Source organism: Photinus pyralis, unplaced genomic scaffold (genome assembly GCF_008802855.1).
Source record: "Photinus pyralis isolate 1611_PpyrPB1 unplaced genomic scaffold, Ppyr1.3 Ppyr1.4_LG3b, whole genome shotgun sequence".
Lineage (NCBI taxonomy): Eukaryota > Metazoa > Arthropoda > Insecta > Coleoptera > Lampyridae > Photinus > Photinus pyralis.
The window spans coordinates 11,591,555-11,612,663 of NW_022170510.1; the positions used below are offsets into that span (position 1 = coordinate 11,591,555).

General features: G+C 36.5%; 1 protein-coding gene across 3 annotated transcripts; it reads left to right on the forward strand.

Moving 5' to 3' along the window:
* The first annotated feature begins 11,257 nt into the window (after positions 1-11,257).
* On the forward strand, positions 11,258-14,020 carry LOC116166888 (heat shock protein beta-1). Of its 3 annotated transcripts, XM_031482079.1 has the most exons (4): positions 11,258-11,582; positions 12,819-12,869; positions 13,349-13,550; positions 13,600-14,020. In XM_031482079.1, the coding sequence occupies exons 1-4, from the start codon at positions 11,401-11,403 to the stop codon at positions 13,789-13,791; spliced, it is 627 nt and encodes a 208-aa protein (XP_031337939.1). In that variant the 5' UTR covers positions 11,258-11,400; the 3' UTR covers positions 13,792-14,020. The 3 variants fall into 3 exon arrangements, with proteins under 3 accessions (XP_031337939.1, XP_031337941.1, XP_031337940.1); XM_031482081.1 differs by lacking the exon at positions 12,819-12,869 and having other exon boundaries at positions 11,259-11,582; positions 13,352-13,550; XM_031482080.1 differs by lacking the exon at positions 12,819-12,869 and having other exon boundaries at positions 11,265-11,582.
* Positions 14,021-21,109: the final 7,089 nt, after the last annotated feature.

Sequence of the window (21,109 nt, forward strand, 5' to 3'; positions counted from 1 at the left end):
CTTTTTAAATGAAGGTAAGCGTTGCCTTTTTTATATTTTAGTTGTATTTGGCCATATTTGTACGCATTTGTGTTCGGAACATCAATTTGTGGAGACTTTTGTATTAAAATTAAAATTAAAAGCCGATGCTTCGGTTGTGAATTTAGGAACAGAGAACAATTCTCCTATGTATGGGGTGTTGCATTTAAAAAATGCCCACTTTGCGTCAAATCTCAGGAAAGGTAGTTAAACAATATTTTTGAATATGCCACTGTATTCTACGTAAAAATATTGCGATGCGAGAGTAGAAAAGTTACTGAAGAGGAAGAGAAGCTATCGAAAAGTAAATCCCACTTAATCTTTAGCTAATTAAAACACGCCCAAAAATGGAGGATTGTTAATGAGGGCGATCATTAATTAATTCTCATCGGTTAATGTTTTTAATTCTACCAATCCATGGTGTTTTCCAAAACCACACAATTAAAAAAAACATTTCATGCTACGAACTTTTCTCAGGGACTCGTTACTAGGCCAAAGAAATTGGAATAATGTGCAAAAGGCAGACTTCATTTCCAACACGGTTTAAAATTTTATTACTGAAATTCCACCACCAACGACTTTTTATCGGACAAATTAACTATCTAAATTTCAACGCCCTACACTTTCAAATAATATTCCAAAACCAAATCGGATTTACTTTTAAACTCAGAATCTAACACATTTGCAACGAAAATTCGAGAAAAATGTACAAAATTTCAATCCAATCTGATGACCTCTAACGTTACCGCTGTACGCAATTGAGCTTTTGTCGTAAAACTTTCGCTTCGTCATTAATAATCTAAAAAATGTAATTCTAATGTCATTCTAGTGTGATGCGAACACTCGGTATTTAACAAATAAATTAAATTTCTGGTTACCCTTAAGGTAAGCGATGTAATAAAGTTTCATTAGATCGGATTTTGAGCCATTACAAACCAATCTAGAGCAAGCTTAATTATAATGTGTCATTCGTATTACGCTTTGAGTATCGCCAGTCTGCATTTTGAAGCACAATAAATTGTCGACGGAGCAAAAAGGTACATTAACAAATTTAATTGAATTTAGGTTTTACCGCAGTATAGAATTAATTAATACGTATCCTGAGGCACTTCAACGATAGCTTGTGTGAAATATGGCCAATGGTGGTTAATACCTACGTATTCGTACTTTAATTAATAGCATGGATTCGGGGGAGATTTGTAGAGATGTACTATGTCAGTTTCATAAATCATAGTGCACTTTCCAGACAGTATCTACGGATTTCTATGGGAAACAGTGATATAGGGTACCCTGAAGTAAAGCAATCTAAACCTTTACGGATTTAATCGTGCTCTTTCACCATGAGGGTTTCAGTAATTTGAAGGGCCACAACGTTGATTAAATGGGGACGAAGTCGCTATTTAAAACTGAATAGTGTGTTGTGATTTTTTCATGTGCTCGATTTTCCGTCGTCTGTGTCTGTCTGTTCTATCGGGATCTCCATAAAGAATATATACAGCCGAGACTGCGTAAAACAGTGCAGATATCGCGAAATCCAAGAGTACTACGCAAAATATCTCCCTGAAAGCCGATCTGTAGAAATTATACGTGAGGAGTTGAAAATTTCCATCCGTTTGGAGGTCAGAGACTTGCTTCAATTGCAGTAATTACTTTTTATTGCGAAATACAGTGAACGGAGTTAATACTGAATAAACTTCTCTATTTGCATGCGAAGATTTGAACGTTTAGTAGATATAGATTTCTTTACGCTATTATTATTGTGTTAAATTTATGTGTTTAAGAAAAGTGAGGTACAGAACCTGTCAGCGTTTGTGTGTGAAGTTAAGTTATCGCAAATGTTTGTACGGCCAGATTAGTTAGATTATTAAAAGAGAAAAACTGTAGTAATTTAAGATTTTTAATATTTTTAACTATCGACCGCCTGAGTGCGGGGTAATTTATCCAAAGAAGCTTTGTAAGGTTTTCTTTTAGGAATTTCGTTTTAATTTTTCATTTCATGGCAAATCTTTGAAATTAAACATTCAAATCTAAAGGAATAATACAGTCCGATATTCAGAGCAGGATCTTCCTTGCAAATGCAATGATATGTTATTCGCTCTGTAACAGAATTAAAAATTCTATGATTTGGGCCCGAAGCGCTAAGGGGTGAAGGTAATGAAATTTTACTGTGAACGAACGTTCAGGTACTTGTACCTATATCTAACCGAAAATTGCTTGTATTCAATGCGTAACCTTGTATCCAATAAAAATGTATAATATTGCAACTATGCTATTAAAACGAACTAGATCAACAATATTGAAAATATAGCGTATGTAGCACGATTGTCCATAATTAAACTGAGTAGTTGTCAGAAACATGTAGAAATAACGAGGGCTTACGTGTATATGTGAAGAATGTCTTAAAAATAAATATTAAGTGGGCAGTCCAGTACTTGTTACTCTTGTTAACAAACTTATCGATATAAATATGTAGTACATCAAAACATCTGATCTATTTTTAAGCAAAAATTTCTGCGTTCATTCCCCTTTAAACGTAAAGGGTGGAGAACTCTTAGTAATGGTTATTAAACTTCGACCGCTCTTAGTAAAAGAATTTATGACAAGAATTAAAACGTTGTTAGTAGGACAAGCAATTTTCTTGATAACTTTGACAATCCCTTTTTCCTGGTTAATTAATTCTTGTAATGTCCCCGTTTTTTCAATCGCAATTTTGGCGCAACTGAAACAAACGCCGCACAACAATAATTTCCCTTATAAGTTATAGAAAAAATGCGTACTCAAAAAAATAGTAGGTACTTACCGCTGTTGTTGTTAATAACATTTAAAAGTGCCGCGCTCGTGAGACGAGTTCTCCTCAGGATCCAAAACATGACCTTTGGAGCACCGAAAACGTACTGGCGTACGACACGAAATAAGCGAAAAGGGGTGGCGTGCGCCAGGTAACTTCCACCCCGACGTCGACGGCGCTCGTTCGGGCTTTCAGTTTAGGTACCACCACACACGCAACCGATGTAAAACTTTTTTGGATTTCGCATGTATAATTCAACCTTTAAAAGTTTGTAAATTTGCATATTCCGGTATTATATCGTTCAACCTTGGAGAAGTTTTGCAAAATGTGGAAAATTTGTTAAATTTATTCCATCCCCTTAGCGTTATACAGCGGCAACAAGGGCAATTAAATACCTAGTAGGTGTTCATTTCATAAATCAAAAGAAGGGTACAAAAGAAAGGGTGGAGGTATGATAATACCGTTCCCGCTCGACAAGAGAGACTTTGCGTGTAAGGGAAAAATTTATTGTAAGCTAAATGTGAATTACTAGTAGGACTTGGGGGGAAAATAAAACTATAGGCGCCATCTACCTGTCGCAATTTTAGTACAAGTTATCTGTTGAAGAATTCTTTTATGGATTATTAGGGAGACTATCCTGGAGGCATATAGAGATAAAGATTTCTACTGTCAATATAATATTTTCTCTAGTGGCATATTTCTAAAAATCTAAAGCACGCCTCTACAATAATTTTAGGCGTTCAGCAATTTCAAATACAACATCGAAAATCTCTTCATTTCACATCGTTCGTGATTCTATAAATCTTGAAATAATGGTGTCAGGTTATTTAGCCTAAAATGATACGACTGCTACTGCCAGCGCCCAGCAGTGGCATTAGTTGATAGTCTATGACATTGTTTAAATTAATGCGGGATGCGATGTTCCTTTTTGAAAATTTCTAATTCTCAAACGATTTAGAACGGTAAAATTATTAGGGGGTTGAAAACATTGCGCAGTTTCTAGAATAGAAAGATTTATAAGAAAATTGCTGAACGCATTTTCACAATTTGTGGGATAAGTCCTAGGACATGGCTTTCAAACGGATTCCTAAGGTTCCTAGTCAGTCCACTGCGAAAAGCACATGCTACATCACGCACAAGACCCGAGGGTCGGATTTCTTTCGAGTCGCCCTAATAAAAAGGTTAAATTTATTTCATTTAGTAGGTAATTAATGAGAAGAGACAACGTTTTATTCGCATCTTGAAAATTAAATGTTACATCAGAGACTAATAATAAGTTTAGGTAAACATTTCGTTATTTGCATGTCTTATCAACACAATTACATTTTACAATAATAAATTTAACTCTAGTGACATTTCGTTGTCAAAGCAGGAGTCTTTGAATTTATCAAATTGAATTTTAAAAAATTTTGCCAAATGTGTATTTTGTGGTAGGTACACATGAAAAGCACATTTTATACGGTCGGGAAAACACTTTTTATTATTAATTTTGGTGCGTAGAATCCAAAACAATTCGTACTTTTTCGATTAGAGTTCTCAATCTAAAGTTATAGACTAGAAACCAATTTCGAAATTCAAAGGGCTGTAACTTTTGAACTAGCCTTCAAACTGTTTGAAATTATGGATTCTACAGGCCAGATTCTATAAGAAAAAGTTTTTTTCCGGTCGTTCTGAGACAATCTTTTTTTGCGGCCTCAAAAAAAGGCAGTGTACAACCTTCCTTTTTTTCCAAAATTCGACTGCACCAAAATTTCTCGGGAAAACACTTTTTCTTATTCATTTTGGTGCGTAGAATCCAAAACAATTCGTACTTTTTCGATTAGACTTCTCAATCTAAAGTTATAGACTAGAAACCAATTTCGAAATTCAAAGGGCTGTAACTTTTGAACTAGTAGCCCAATCTTCAAACTGTTTGAAATTATGGAGTCTACAGGCCAGATTCTATAAGGAAATGTTTTTTTCCGGTCGTTCTGAGACAATCTTTCTTTGCGGCCTCAAAAAAAAGCAATGTATAACCTTCCTCTTTTTCCAAAAATCGACTGCACCAAAATTTCTCGGGAAAACACTTTTTCTTATTCATTTTGGTGCGTAGAATCCAAACAATTCGTACTTTTTCGATTAGACTTCTCAATCTAAAGTTATAGACTAGAAACCAATTTCGAAATTCAAAGGGCTGTAACTTTTGAACTAGCCTTCAAACTGTTTGAAATTATGGATTCTACAGGCCAGATTCTATAAGAAAAAGTTTTTTTCCGGTCGTTCTGAGACAATCTTTTTTTGCGGCCTCAAAAAAAGGCAGTGTACAACCTTCCTTTTTTTCCAAAATTCGACTGCACCAAAATTTCTCGGGAAAACACTTTTTCTTATTCATTTTGGTGCGTAGAATCCAAAACAATTCGTACTTTTTCGATTAGACTTCTCAATCTAAAGTTAAAGACTAGAAACCAATTTCGAAAGAAAATTCAAAGGGCTGTAACTTTTGAACTAGTAGCCTAATCTTCAAACTGTTTGAAATTATGGATTCTACAGGCCAGATTCTATAAGTAAATGTTTTTTTGCGGTCGTTCTGAGACAATCTTTTTTTGCGGCCTCAAAAAAAGGCAGTGTACAACCTTCCTTATTTTCCAAAAATCGACTGCACCAAAATTTCTCGAGAAAACACTCTTTCTTATTCATTTTGATGCGTAGAAACCAAAACAATTCGTACTTGTTCGATTAGACTTCTCAATCTAAAGTTATAGACTAGAAACCAATTTCGAAAGAAAATTCAAAGGGCTGTAACTTTTGAACTAGTAGGCCAATCTTCGAACTGTTTAAAATTATGGATTCTAGAGCCATATTCTATAAGGAAATGTTTTTTTTTCCGGTCGTTCTGAGACAATCTTTTTTTGCGGCCTCAAAAAAAGGCAGTGTACAACCTTCCTTTTTTTCCAAAAATCGACTGCACCAAAATTTCTCGAGAAAACACTTTTTCTTATTCATTTTGATGCGTAGAAACCAAAACAATTCGTACTTGTTCGATTAGACTTCTCAATCTAAAGTTATAGACTAGAAACCAATTTCGAAAGAAAATTCAAAGGGCTGTAACTTTTGAACTAGTAGGCCAATCTTCGAACTGTTTAAAATTATGGATTCTACAGCCATATTCTATAAGGAAATGTTTTTTTTTCCGGTCGTTCTGAGACAATCTTTTTTTGCGGCCTCAAAAAAAGGCAGTGTACAACCTTCCTTTTTTTCCAAAAATCGACTGCACCAAAATTTCTCGAGAAAACACTTTTTCTTATTCATTTTGATGCGTAGAAACCAAAACAATTCGTACTTTTTCGATTAGACTTCTCAATCTAAAGTTATAGACTAGAAACCAATTTCGAAAGAAAATTCAAAGGGCTGTAACTTTTGAACTAGTAGGCCAATCTTCGAACTGTTTAAAATTATGGATTCTACAGCCATATTCTATAAGGAAATGTTTTTTTTTCCGGTCGTTCTGAGACAATCTTTTTTTGCGGCCTCAAAAAAAGGCAGTGTACAACCTTCCTTTTTTTCCAAAAATCGACTGCACCAAAATTTCTCGAGAAAACACTTTTTCTTATTCATTTTGATGCGTAGAAACCAAAACAATTCGTACTTTTTCGATTAGACTTCTCAATCTAAAGTTATAGACTAGAAACCAATTTCGAAAGAAAATTCAAAGGGGTGTAACTTTTGAACTAGTAGCCCAACCTTCAAACTGTTTGAAATTATGAATTCTACACGCCAAAATCTATAAGAAAATGTCTCGGTATTCCTGGTCGATTGAAGACAGTTCATTTTTCCGACTGTAACGCCAGGGATGTTCTGAAGACGTGCAGCAAATGCAATAGCAGGGATTCCTGGTCCTTCTGGGCGCATTTGATTTTTTCTATATGTGATGTGTTTGCCTTTGATGATATTTGCAGTTTTCGATTTTTACTACACACGTCTTTCTTTACTAGAAGCAGCTATGGTTGAAATCTCAAAGAAATGTCTTCATAAATACTGATGTTGGCACTGCGCAATCTAATGTTTACATTATGAGATATCTATATGAGAAGCATCTGTGATTAGAATTTCAAAAAGATACCTGGATAAATAGGACAGTTGATATTGCGTAACCCGCGCATGTGCAAATGAATCGTCAAGATTTTTCTCAGGTGCCAAAGCATAAGCTACAGAATCAAAAAGAACAAACTGAATATATTGAAAACTGTATAGGAGCAGTTAAGACCTCTGACGGACGGACAGACGGACGGAAAATGCTCTAAAAAGCAGACAGTTATTAAGGATGTTCAAGCGCTATAAATTTGTTTAAAAAATAACCAAAATAATAGGGTTTACTCTTAAGAAATCTGCCATATCGGCGAATTTACTTTTATTTGGTTCAAATAAAGAATTGTCCGTAGTAAACGCACACAATTTTAGTAAAACATTTCCTGTGACATTTCCCACTTGCAAATTTACCATCCCACGCAATCTGATTAGAAATACTGCCTTGATTCGACAATATATTCTCAGCTAAATATACATTCAAGAAGGATAAATAAATGCCTTCGTTGATAGGATAAAGGTGGTCGCATTCATTTCTTTGTGCCATTTTGATTGGACATTCGAACTACATTTTATATTTAATTGGGGTGTAATTTATCATTTCCAAGATTGCCAAATGATTGATGAAACTTGTACATAAAATAGTCCAATTTTTCCAAACGTTTTATTACTCTATTATATAGTTCGAGATTGAAAGGGGAAAGTCACGAAATTGCCAACGACTTTGAAAATATTACGAGGACAGCAGTTCCGAAAAGGAATCCTAATATGGTAAGGTGTGATCTGCAGTAGGCCGGTTTCGTGGTTAACCGGTAAGAAGACAATTTCCATACTTACCTATTAATATTAATATTTGTGAGTAATTGGACTATAATTAACATACGTGACAAAAAGTCAACAAAACACATATTAGTCTTTAAAAGGAGAACAATACTTCAATCAGTCAATGAGTGTACGATGTAAGCTAAAAATGTACATACTTGTAGGTAGAATAGGAAGAAGGTTGAAATAGCACATTCTAGAATTAACGTCACAATTCTATTTTTATCTATTTTGCACTGCAATCGCCAATTTTATTGCCTACAACATTCCAACAATATCCAGCGTTTAATGTGTCGAATTTCATTGAAGGTATAATTGCAGGAGGGCAGGAATGGCCTTCCTTCTGGTTATAGACGTAATTTAGTACGCACTTTTGGGTTTATTCCAGATAATATAATAACCCACACTCAATCAAAATTTTTGAAACCACCTAGTTTTTATAAATAATTGTTCGGTGTGATATACAGGTGCAGTCGTTGCCAAAATCCGTGGGAGTATTTTTTAGAACACTGTTTGTCGTGTATGCAATTTCATTCAATCAACTAAACAATGAATCATCAATATCAGTCTGGAAGATGTCCCACACTGATTTAGTCACTATATAGTTACGGTGTTTTTGGGATGATGGGAATGATGATAGGAAAGAATAATCGTATCTACTAGGAATTAGGAACTACTACTGCATAACTGAATAATGTAGTATGTAGTATGCATAACTGCATACTACTGAACTACTGCATAACTCCATTACATTGAGGAAAATAACTGATCAGGAAAATACTTTCATTTTGTTGTTTAAAAATTTATTAGGTTTGTCATTTTCATTTTATTATATATTAAATGCTTTGGGAAAATCTGGCGAGTTTGTGAAGATTCCCACATTTTAATTAATTTGTGTTTATAAACAGGCATTGAGGACTCTTTTATGATGTCAACGCTCCCTTTGTTGAAGCTAAAGTCAACTGCATGTGGAATCGTTAAATGTGCATTATTGTATTTTAATAAATATGTCTTCAAAAACAAAACAAACGGAGCACCTTTTTCTTTTTTGAAACGCGCTAAACGCCTTTGGCACTAATAGTAGGTATATTATATAACAAGGGACTAAAGAGTGTGTTTTAATCCCGAGGGTGCGGATTGTTGCCCGAAACCTAGTTGAGCACCAAGGACAATAAGGAATAAGAAAGTGGATGTGTTGACTCGAAACCCACAATAAGTCATAAAATTTTGATTTTAACATCGTCAGAATGCTGAAAAAAAATCACTAAGAGTTTGTTAAAATTATCTTAGATATTTTGGAAAACGTTGTTCGTATAAACCCCCTAAAAGTTTTCATACGTTACCAAATGCCTCCAACGGTGTTCGCGGCCTTCTTCTAGCCTTTGGAACCTCAATAACCTTTTACGAACTTTTGAAAATGTTTAATAGATTTTAAAACTTTTGATAAATTTCAAGAGCACTTTATAATCAAACCTTTAAGAGCCTTTAAGACTATGTATGACGTTTATATGGTTCTCTAGAAGTGCATTTTAGAGACTTAAAAATTTAACAGTTTGGAAGGACCTTTCCAAAAGTCAGTAACACACTTCTAAAGTTTTCTAGAACATGATTATTATGCTCTTAAAGTGCTTAAGTAACCTTGAGAGCATCCAAAACAGGAGTCACGTGTAGGCTACACCAAGGTGGTTCACATTAATCACGCCTTCATTAGCTTTAATGGAATTTAGTGCCCTTTAAAAACCCCCTTAAGTGCTCTTGAGATATTTTAAGGATTTTCTTGGTATAGAACCTTCATAAGTCACCAAACATATACCCTTCAATGTCTATACGGCCTCCCTGTAATTTTTAGAGCCCCATAATGAACTTTTAATAATCCTCAACAGCATTTTATCTTTACTTTGAATCCTTGAAGGGCCTTTAGAACTATTTACGGTCTTTACACGGGTCTTTCAAAGAGACTTGAACAATTTTCTAAGGGATTATTCAAGAGTCTACAATAGTCTTAAATTTAGATAGCTTTGAGGGTTGTCAAGGCCTTTCATGTTTTTCCAAAAGATTTTAAGGGCCCCTAAGAGACTTCAAATTTAGTTTCAGGTTTTGCGGGCTTTAAATTGATTTTTGATTTTATAAGAGCATATAAAGAGGTCTATTAAAAGCCTTTAAAAATTCGTAATACGTTTTAATAGTGTTCAAGAGATGCCCCTTGAGCAGCCCTAAAGAAATTCAGTTACTCTTTTAAAGTGCTTTTTATGGAACCTAAAAGTCTTTAAGAATTACAAATTTTCAAAGGCCTCCAACACCAAAAGCGAGCAAAGAGTCGTTAGCAGATTGTAAGGGAACTTCAAAAAGGTATTTATCTTTTTCGCCATAACTACGCTATTTGTAAAGCTACAAGAGAAAGGGAAAATTAATCAGCATACAATTCTGCATAAGTTTGCCCATTTAAGCGACTTTGTATCTCTCACGGTTTACGAGATATCCATAGTCAAAATGAAAAAAAAATCACCCTTACTACCTACAATATATTTTTTTCTGTGGGCCAAATTTGCCGCCCCCTAAAATCTGCCGCTCTAGGCCCCAGGTAACTCAGCCTGCTGGTAAATCCACCGGGTGTGCTTATTGGTATTTTTGTTTTAATTTTTGTATCTTCAAGGGCTAGCATACCTATGCGATTCTGCCCAAAAGCGTTTTTTTCTGTCTTCTATGTCTAAGAATACGTGTAGGTTACAAAATTTGATTCCAATCGGTTCAGCCGTTTAGCCAGAAATGAGGGTACAGACGAACCGACATTTTGTTCGACTCGGATTCCTGGGCCTTCAAAACGTGTATTTCCGTAAAAAAAGAAGTTGGGAGTCAGTTTTTTACCCCATTGCAGTACTTACCTCCCTCTATTACTAAAAACGTGCGGGCGGTAAAAACTATAAACTAAGATGCAAATGGGGATGATGGAAGTATATTGTCAGAGCAGCAACGATCCTATGGAGTTTTAACGTTTTGGGAATAGGTCAATTTTCCATTTCCAGTGCAAATATTTCCATTTTAAATGGAAATTTACAGGCCCAGGGTGTCATTTTGGTTCGTTTTGAATAAATGCCTTCGTTTGAACTGCCATTTGATGTGTTACCTACCCCAAAACCATAAGCATCTCCATGTATTTAAGGTGAATGGGATGGGATGCAACTCTTACGTTTATAGTTAATATTAACCCAGAAGCAATAATTTTTCTAGAACATTCCCTTTAAATATTGTGGGCGTCGGACTTGGGCAAAAAACATCTACCTCTTCACAACTAATGAATGAAGTCACCTTTCTAATGGAATTCGCTCTAGAAAATTAAATAGGAAACACCTTGTTTACTTCTTTAAATGGCAATCTTATTGTTCCAGAAAATTTTCCGAAGCGTCGGTGTGTGGGATGCGCTCGTCACAAATTTTGTATGGCCATTTATCATTTATGTCTATTAAATTACAATGCAACTCATCGGCGGCGGCGTCACCGTCGGCTTCCATCGAAAAGGAGTTCGTGTTGCGCAAGCTCCCCCACATCTCAACTTCTATATTTAAATCGAAACCCCAGCAGCTAGCTACCGCAGATAATTCTAAATACTTACGAGTCGTACTCATCGTCAGTACAAAGTACAAAACATCCGAGTGTCACTATAGTAATCGTGTTTTGCTTGTGTTATCGTACAGTGCATCCTTTCCGACAAAATGGCATCAAATTGTAACATACCCATCAAAATGCGCAACGATTTCAGTGTGGTCGATAGTGAATTTGTCGGCATTCGAGATAAATTCGACGCCGAAATGCGAAGGATGGAAGAAGAAATGAACAAATTTCGGTCGGAGTTGATGAACAGGGAGGCCAACAATTTCTTCAAGTCGACCACCAGGTATTGATTTTTGTAAGCCTTTGGTTGGATAACAGTCTAAATATTTGATTAAACTAATTATCGTATAATGCCCGCCCTTATTTGCTTTTCAACTTGGAATTTGTGCACAAGCCCGCACCCTCCCCAATAAGATTATAAAAGTCGCACTTTGTACAGTTCAACAAGTTTAGTTGTAATTGCTTCCACGAAAATGCCACCAATTTCGTTTGTAATTGCATTATGTCTCGCCGGAAAAAAACGATATTCTCGCGTGCGGCAAAGTTCGAAGACCCAAATAATCCGTCTGACTTTAAAAGATGACACGCAAGGTTTTCAGTTTGTATCGACAATTGTTAAGGTTACATCGATTCCCCTTGGGAAATTGTTTCAGAAAAAGGTAACGGTCTTCTGTTGTCATGTAGGTAGGCCAACATTACATAATGGTAAACTAACGTTACCTGGCCTGGCTCCCTCTTTCTTCTCTACACAATCCAGTTATTAATGCAATTTTACCTGCGAGTGACTTTGTACGTTTTGGTACGAGTCCTATCGTAAGTTATTGAAATGCCGAAAAATATAGATAAGCTCCAAGCAAACATCACAAATTACCCACGTAATGAGTGTGAATCATGTGTGAAGGTCAGTTACACAATAAATTTTGCACGTAATTAGTAGGTGCGCAATTTATTGCTTTTTTCCCTTTAGATTTCGCCGGATATGTTAGTTTTATAAGTGGAAACGGGGAGCCATCTCGGGCGCCATTAATGTACATCCTGTCTGGGACTGGTACGAGTACAACACATGCAGACGTTGACTTTTACCATTTAAGAACATAGCGATGATGTCACAGTCCTTAAATAGGTGCCTACTTTCAACCCTCCTTTACTTGATACATCAGAAGATTACCCGGTGACCTTTTGTCTTTAATATCTCCGCTTGGAAGCTTCTAGAAAGTTGGCAAGATTAAAATGGAATGCAACTGGCGTCGGTTTATATAAATAAATCGCCTAGAACTTCACTTTCGTCGGTTACTTATTGACCGTTTCCTTACCTAATGCCAAAAACAATTACTTAGCGTCATTATTTTGGAAACATAATCTCTGTAGTTTGCGTAAACTAAGATTTTTACAACAGTTGGCGATGAGTATTTTTAAATAGCAAGCCGTGGAGAGGCGAACCACACCCATACTAGTATTAAATTTTTCATTTCTATTTTTAGTACTTACAATAGACTAACAAATGCATTTCAATTTGCATGTCTTACGAGTACGAAAAAGTATCCGGAGGGAATTCAACAACGTCCACGAGGTTTGTATGTGTATCAAAAAACGCGATAGTACCTCGCACCGCTTTTCTATATGCACGGGGATCATCTTTATTATTAGAAAATGACCGTTTTCGCAAATTAGAAATACAACCGGCACATTTTCGCGCCTATTTTCACCGCCATCTAGTTCAGAAGTGTTGTCACTATTTCGTACATACCATCCCTCTTTATTCATCCACAAAATGCATGGGCATACAAGATCAAATGGGCACTGTTTTAATCTTCGGTGGTGGCTGGCACACAACTGAAGTGTTACCTACCACAATCTTATACAATTATTGAGTTTGAATCCAGTTTCCTCTACTGTCTCTAGCTCGCAATGAGCACTTTGCCAAAGATTTCGGTATTCTACTCGTTATAGAAGTTCAAAAACCAGGCAAATCATCGCATGTGTATGTCTGCACGCACTTTTGCACGAAATAGCTCGCACTTGTCCTATTAATTTACAATTACTTTGCAGCAGTACAACCACACAATCATCACACAACACCTCTGGCGATATAAGCGCGCGACCATCAGGAGAAGTGAGAACATGGTTAGACGACCTGAACTCCCCCTTAATCCAAGGAGACGGCGACTCCAAATGCCTTAAATTGCGATTCGACGTCAGCCAGTACGCTCCTGAAGAAATCGTCGTCAAAACTGTCGATAACAAACTACTGGTAAGATGTGGCTACCAAAATCGCGTAACCTCAACGTTTCATTTTGCAGGTCCACGCCAAACACGAGGAAAAAACCGACAGTAAATCGGTCTACCGAGAGTACAACAGGGAGTTTCTCCTACCCAAAGGAACAAATCCGGAAAGCATCAAAAGCTCTCTGAGTAAAGACGGCGTTTTGACCGTAGAAGCGCCCCTACCTGCCCTCACTCATGGGGAAACGTTAATTCCAATTCAGCATTAAATTACATTCTATTTCTACCATTTGCTTTTTACAAAATTTTTAGTTACCTACATTTGCAATGTAACGGTTTATTATATTATTGTTAGCTAGCTGTTTATGTCTAAAGCACTGTGCTAATAATGTTTAAAAAACATCCAAAATAGCATGCCTTTATGTCGTGTAGTTTCTAAGCAGAAAATCAAACTTTTTGTAACTTATTTATAGTCAATAAAGAAATATGTAAGCATTATTAGATACAATATTATTTATTGTCTATTGTAATAGTTTAAAATGTTCATGGTTTGCGATAATCTTCATATGTATAATGCCGAATGCGCTTTGAGTCTTAAGCGCATGTTGGCCAAGCACTACCACTTATATTATACTTACGTAGTTTTCTGGTATCTCCTTTCACCTTTACCATCTGAACATGTGCAGAGCAGGACCGTGGGTTGCTTTTCACTTTGCTCAAACTGTGCCTGTACCACGTACGGGAGGCGTCAATTTGTATTGTATGTAGGCGGCTAACCGACTACGATTTAGGAGAATGAATAACAATTAACAAAATGGATTGATTTATGTTTTTGAGTTACAAGTGTAGATCAGGCTGTTGTAAATTGAAAGGGGCGTAGCTTCTTTTTACAGGGTTTTGACTGCATCGGTCTTTGATCATTCGCCTATACTTTTTAAATCGCTGAACAATCATTTTTAAAAAAAGCAATTGGCTTTCTTATGCTATTTTGCTTTCGTATTGCTGGCGTCTTTTATTCTCGTACATTCATAAAGTATTGTATGCTGTACTGTATATATGGAGCATCGTTTTTAAACTATCGAAAATTAAATAAGTTTCGCACCATAAATGTTAATGCAGCTAACACAGGTACGAAGATACCACCAGCACATACGCGATTTTGTCCTTTTATGTCAAAGAATATGAGTACCAAATTTGATTCCAATCGGTACAGCCGGAAATGAGAGGTTTGGCACACTAGCGCATGTGCGATTCTCCCCAAAACCTTCTCTGTTCTTCCTTTTATGTCTAAGAATATGTGTACCAAATTTGGTTTCAATCGGTTCGGTGGTGTTTAACCAGAAATGAGAACACAAACGAACCGATATCATAGAAAATTTGTTTGATTCGGGGTCTAGGACACTTCGCCGAATGCCCACAACGCCGACACGGTATTTTGATGGTCCATATCGCCAACAGTGCCCACATCGTCGACAAGTGTGCAAGGGGCACAACACCGACAATGCCCACTTTGCGGACGAACACTACGCCGAACGTGACCACAACGCCGACTGTTCGAAAAACCAGATCCTTTCATACACTGCCCAATGTATGGGTTTTCATTTTAAAAAATTTTAAAAAAACGTCCTAAACCTACTCACACTCCGTCCAGTTTCATTAGGAATTTTTGTATGAGTCTGCAGTTCGAAATAGTTATTTGTACAACTAGTTTTGAAAGTGATACTTTTTTTCATGAATTTGCAGTTTGATTAATGACGACTTCTAAACAATAAATTTTTTTCCGGCTACATATGTACACGTAAGTACGTTTGCAATCTTCCGAGGTAACGGCTCGACGGATTCGGTTCAAATGTTGGATATTATATATATTAGCCATTAGGCATACGGAAACGAAAAATAATGGGACGGATTTTTGAAAAAGAAATAGAACGTGCAACGGCATCGAACTTTTTTTTCAAAAAACAATTTAAAATTTTTATTAAGGTATTCGAAAGACCTTATTCTATGGAACGTACAGACAGACAAACGACGGAAAATCGAGCATATTGAAAAAACAATAGAAAGAATCCAAACCAAAGCAATTTTCAATTATATACCTATCAATAAAAAATTTACCGTAATTAAGAAATAGGTAATCCGTAATCGTCATAAGCATAACATCCAAATTACATTGAATTCTGTAAGAGGGCAACAAAAATGTTTCTGTGGGAACAATTTAGTGTTTAGTAATAAAACGTCACATACACAAATTCGGTCCGTTGGTTTTCGTTTCCGTATGCTTAATTTGAACTAAACGTTCGAGCGGTTATCTTGGAAAAAAATGTTATTCCTAAAAGTCGATGATTAAATTTTGAATTTCCAAAAAACGGTGATCTTAATAGCCATCCTAGCTCAAGCTAGGAAGCTAAAAAAACTCAACCTGTATAAATAAAGAACACGAGTCTCTAAAATTTAACAAAAATCTCAATATTTTGGTACTACAGTATACCACTCTACCTACGTCTGTATCTGAAAAATTACTAAACGCTCTGTAAAATATACTTTTAAGATCATGAATTTTTAAAATATTCCAATAGCAGCGATCCAATATTGCAATTGAAATTTAGTAGTTTTGTGTAAGCTGCAGTGTTCCTATTGGTGTAAGAATTTTTAAAGCATGCACTACGCCTTATAATAAGTATGTACATGATTGAGCTTTTTTTTAGCTCATAAGTTACAAAAAATCAATTTCTCGTGCAATTTTCACTAAATCTTGGGTTGTAAAAATAATCAAGAAACTCACACAACAATCCCCTAGGGTCTAGTTCACAATAATCATGCTAATAAGGGGAAAAGGCTGTTTTAAAGAAGCGATAGAAAGTTGCAATTTCATTGTTAGAATAAATGTAAATAATTTGGAACTAGGGTACCGAATTTCAGTCATCAGTCAGTAGGGGCGGCAAAAATAGAATAGCCTACTGGCGGCAAATTTGTAAATCATCCACTGTGGGTGGTAAAAAGTGCAAATTCGTTCCTTTGGTGTGCCTCTTTTGTACTACCAAACCAAATGCTACGCAACATTGGCGGATTTTGTTGGCCACAAATTTCTATTTTTGCGTGCATGTATTTTAAATTTTTCGGCCGACTATCCGAATATTTAATATAATAAAGAAGTAACCAATAAAAATACTATGCATTCGTGAATCGTGATGCACGCGAAAATGAAGTCTTTTACCATTTCCGTGTTATCAACGATAGGTACTCGTGATCGTTTATTATTTTGTATTGCTGTTTGTCTGTTTGCCAATCGGTCCGTGTGCACTATACCTTTGTTTAGAAACGTCCGATCGCTTAGAAAATTGGTACACATGATCTTAAGGATACGAATAAAGGTCGCTATTTTCAGCTGCATGGACTATCGGGCCACAAAGATGCAGCGAGAAAACGATCTCAAAGATCATTCGGTATTCAGTTGTATCAGATTTTTTATAAAAGACATTCCCAAATTTTGAAGTAACAATTTATTCTTATAATGAATATGGTTACTAGGGCGATCTTGCACTCAACCCAGAACTCAAAATCTCTATGGAAAATGTTTTCAACCTCAACATATTTTTCCTTACGAAAAGCAGAAAACTTCCTCAGTTATGTCCGTTAACTTATCATCCAATTTTGTTAAATGTAATGGTACATACATGGGATGCCAGGTTGTAACGGTCCTCACGCTACAGTCCTACCCTTGGGTGACAATTTGTAACAGATGGTTACAAATACCGATGGTTCGCTGTGTATATCCTTCTTGTCCTTTTCTCAGCGTCGCTGGTTACCTTAACTATACTTTTTTTACTTCCAGCCAGCTCAGGTAAATAGGTTAATAATACGGAATAATTTAGATAATTTCGTTTTCATATGTATTTAGTTAATGCCAATAACTTATAATCAAAATTTAGACCAAATGTTTCAGAAATTCGCTGTACCTCTGAATTTAAAACCTTTTGCTCCTGTTAGTAAAGGAATATTCACATTTGACGGTCAGGTCACAGTCAGAACATGTTCATAGAAATACCTACACGCCACATTAATTGACCGGACCGAGAGCGGACCGTGATCTGACCGATAATGTGAATTGGTCTTAAAGAGTAGCCATTGTAATTACGATTGCAAAAGATTACGTTAATTAGAATACATTTACTTTATTGAAATACAAAGAAAGTATATATTTACAGTTATGTCAAACCTAAAAATCTAGCCCCAAATTATTTTAATTAATTAACTACCTATATAAAAGGATCTAGTTTACTAAAACACTATAATGATTCTGTCGAAGGGTTAACTTCAAAATTCACAAATAAATTGTCCTTAGTTTTATCGAAATATGACCCCGGGTTTAGAACGTGTACGTTGGATTTTATGCCGATGATAAATAAAGAATATCATGTACCTTTTTACTCTGGAATTTGACGCCGTCGATGCCGCTGAACTCAATGAATGGGTTGATGCTGAACCTTGGGATGCTACCCCTAACTCACTAATGGTGTTGAGGTAGATGCATACTGTCGCCTGGAATCGGGAACTTTCCGCTGAAACTTCCTTAAGTCAATGGAAAAGAGCGGTTGAATTTGATGTCTTCATTGATGCAATTTCTTCCATGCTTAACGACACGATTATTTGCCACTAATACGAATTCGAACTACTGATTTACTTCACACTTTTTACTTTTATATATTATTGCGCATTTAATTTATTTGGTACCGTTAAAAATGATGCGCTATGTACTGTACTTTCTCAAACGCGAGTCCAACCTCATATGAATATCCGCTAATAAATTCGCGTCTCTCTCTCCGCACTGCTATCTTTAATTTCGCCCACGTACATTGCTTACCGATTAACTCGTTACTGACGGCTGATATCTATCTAAATTTAAACTTACAACAAATGATACGTCTACAAAATTCAATATACATTATCTACAGCTAATTAAAAAAATTTATTCCTTCACGCCCAGGCCAAAAAGCATTATTAAGCGGCAGAGCAAAGCGTTGCAAGAGCAAACTTTATAGAGAAGTCGATATAGTGTCCGTCTGTCCGTCAGTGAACACGATAACTATCAAACGCTTGGACCGATTTTGTTCAAACTTTGCACAGTTGACCTATATGCCACAAGTAATAATCCTATTGAAAATGGGTTAAATCCAATGACTCCGTGGGGTCACAACGAGGTGCTCTGCCGCTTTTTAGACGCTCTTTATGGGTTTATTTGTAATTGAAAATATTTACACCATTTACCGCAGGTTAACGCTAAGCTAAAACTCCCCAATAAATATAAAACAAGGATTGTGAAATTGTTTTTGGTTTTGAACTTTTTTCCGTCCGTCCGTCTGTCGCAAACGGTTTCGAATTTTCCAATTATGTTTTCAGTACTCGGTAAACAATGGTCAAGGGACTAACTGATTAAATGTTGGTAAATACTCTTCAAACTCGTCGTCTATATTCGTACAGAATATTAGTAACAATTATTTCTATCTTAATTGATTTATAAAATACCAAGTTGGTGATAAATTGTGTATAATTAATAGAAACGGTGGATTCAGAGATTTTTCATTAAAATTTTGATTTGAATTGTTGATATAATTAAGAGTTCATGACTATTCCGCAAGAGTTCTGAAAGCTTTTCAAATATATATGGCGTCGGATGACTGTTTCAGATGAAAGAATACTGAAAATAAACACCCGTAAGTACCTACGTGTAGCTGAGCACGCTGATGAACGTGGAGTCGCTGACGCGGCGCGGCAACTTGTCGAGACGACGGCAACGGTATCGCCAAAGTTCTTTGCCTCGCAATATGTTACCTTGTAAATGACCTTAATTTCTTGTAGATTTGCCTGTTCTTTATAGATCGGACCGAATTTGAATTGACCTATGGGCTCCATCACAATTTAGACATTCAATAGGTATTACAAATTTATAACAGTTTCTTGGTGAATTTCTTTTCCACAAATACACCGTTGTGGATATATTTACATATGCTGGATGCATGACCAAATCGCTGACAATTAAAGCAACGCAATGCGTTCGGTATAATATAAAATATAAGACCGAGCCTTCAAAAGATAAAAAGCTGCCTGCATCGCTTTTGCGAGTGTTCGGGTATTAAAAGTGAGAACGTGGTTAGCTGTACCTATCGTTAAATATTCCATCGCGTTTTGTTCTTATTCCCCTAACATCCCTTATTAGACATATTATTGAAAGTGGCATCTGCCTGCATAATAACATCAAAGTCTACGAGACATTTTACTTCTAACAATCTGCTTGATTGTTTCTAAGAAACAGAGCTCTTTGCCCATATTTCTTTCGGGTGTACGCCACGGTCTGGTCGTCCACTACCGACGTCGAGAACGACCGAGTGCTCGCCTGCCAGCTCTGGGGACAATCCGAACTCCTGAACAGTAAACGTGTTTTTAAATTGTATTGTTTGCGCTACTGCCAGCGGGGGAAAAGAGGAAAGGCCAACGGGATTGTTTTTACGAATTGAAACACGTGGAAAGGGTAAATTAGATAAGATTATATGGAAGGCGTTTGGACTCTGCGCCTCCCATGCCCATTGCGATCTCCAGGGCGCGAGTGGGTCAATTCTACCCCTGAACTCACAAGGGGAGGGACTAGCTGATATCAAAACGGACTATCTAAATGAAAAGACGCCCACTTTCCCGGAGCTACCACAGCGCCATACCCCAACTTGCCAGTGGTAATCCCATTCATTCCCACGGAGTATGATTGGCCGATTGCCAGCCATCTGACTGAACATCTAGCGGGTGTGGCGAAGGTGACCTGGGCGTTGAAATCGTTCTCAGCTTACAAATCACCAGGATTGGACGACATAATACTAGCCCTTTTGCAATGGGGACTCGATGATTGTCATCTACCTAGTGAGAGTTATACAAAGGTGATTTCTCTACACCTAAAAATCATACTGAACTGTAAACAGCCTCCTTATGTCACCTCAATAATAGTGGCTACTATACACTGATGAGCGTATGCGGACCATACTAATAACAGGCAAGTTTGAGGCTACTTTGTAGGGAACACTCCTTTTCCAGTTCTCTTCACCGGAAAAAAAAAGGTAGAGGGTCTGCGAACTCCCCTGATATTCCAAAAACACCTACAATTTTCAGTCAGTGGAATATTTAGTAAGCTCAAAGTCGAAAATCAAATAGGGCTTTCTGGCGTAGTCGCCGCGCAATTTGGGAGACTTTGGGGACAATTTCCGAAGGCGGTCTTGTGGTTGTACACTGTCGTGATAAGACCTATACTCTGCTATGGAACAATAATTGTCTGGTGGCTTAAATAATTTCGTGCTTCCCAGACGTCTTAAAAATGCGGGACTCGTGTCAAAATTCAAGATTTTAAGGCCGGCTGTTTTACTCTGTAACCCATTCAAAAAATTTCGCTTAATTATACTTATCCAAATAGTCTGAATGAAATCGCCAAATTCGGCAGTCCCTTTTGTTCCTTGGAATGTGAGATCAAACGGCGTAATCTGTTTTCACGTTGATATTTTCCATTGCACGGCCTGTGTAATGCTGAAAAGGTACCATTAGAAAACTAAA